At 58.5% G+C, this 364-nt stretch overlaps 1 protein-coding gene across 1 annotated transcript in view; it reads left to right on the top strand.

Moving 5' to 3' along the window:
• LOC108694234 overlaps positions 1-364 on the top strand; it is a 3,385-nt gene that overhangs the window by 733 nt on the left and 2,288 nt on the right. Inside the window, exon 2 of the mRNA XM_018203598.1 lies at positions 4-247. Coding sequence (XP_018059087.1) covers positions 4-247 — 244 coding nt within the window. The remainder of the gene's footprint in view (positions 1-3; positions 248-364) is intronic.

The raw sequence follows: 364 nt of genomic DNA, 5'->3' as shown, positions 1-364 counted from the left end.
CGTGCGGCCGCCTCCTCCGTCGGCACCACCGCCGGCGTCACGCTTCTCAATCGACGCGCCGGCAAACGCTCGCCACGGCGATGCAACGCCGGCGGACGTAGAAGCGCGATGACGATGGACCTGCAGCGGCTGATCAACGAGGTGCACGCGAGGCCCGCGATCTGGGACCAGAAGAATGTCAACTATCACAATCGCGATGTCATACTGAAGATGTGGCGGGAGATCGCAAGGGCATGCGAGGTGTCGAGTGAGTATAAGGACCCCTCCCGGCCTCGGATATGCCTGGATCGACGGATGATGCTCTTCCTCTTCACCCCCCTCTCAACGTATTTCTCGTCTCTATATTTTTCTGTAACATATATAT

The sequence above is a fragment of the Atta colombica genome, unplaced genomic scaffold (genome assembly GCF_001594045.1).
Source record: "Atta colombica isolate Treedump-2 unplaced genomic scaffold, Acol1.0 scaffold12, whole genome shotgun sequence".
Classification (NCBI taxonomy): domain Eukaryota; kingdom Metazoa; phylum Arthropoda; class Insecta; order Hymenoptera; family Formicidae; genus Atta; species Atta colombica.
The sequence above is the reverse complement of the archived record's forward strand: the minus strand, read 5'-3'. Positions and strand labels throughout refer to the sequence as shown.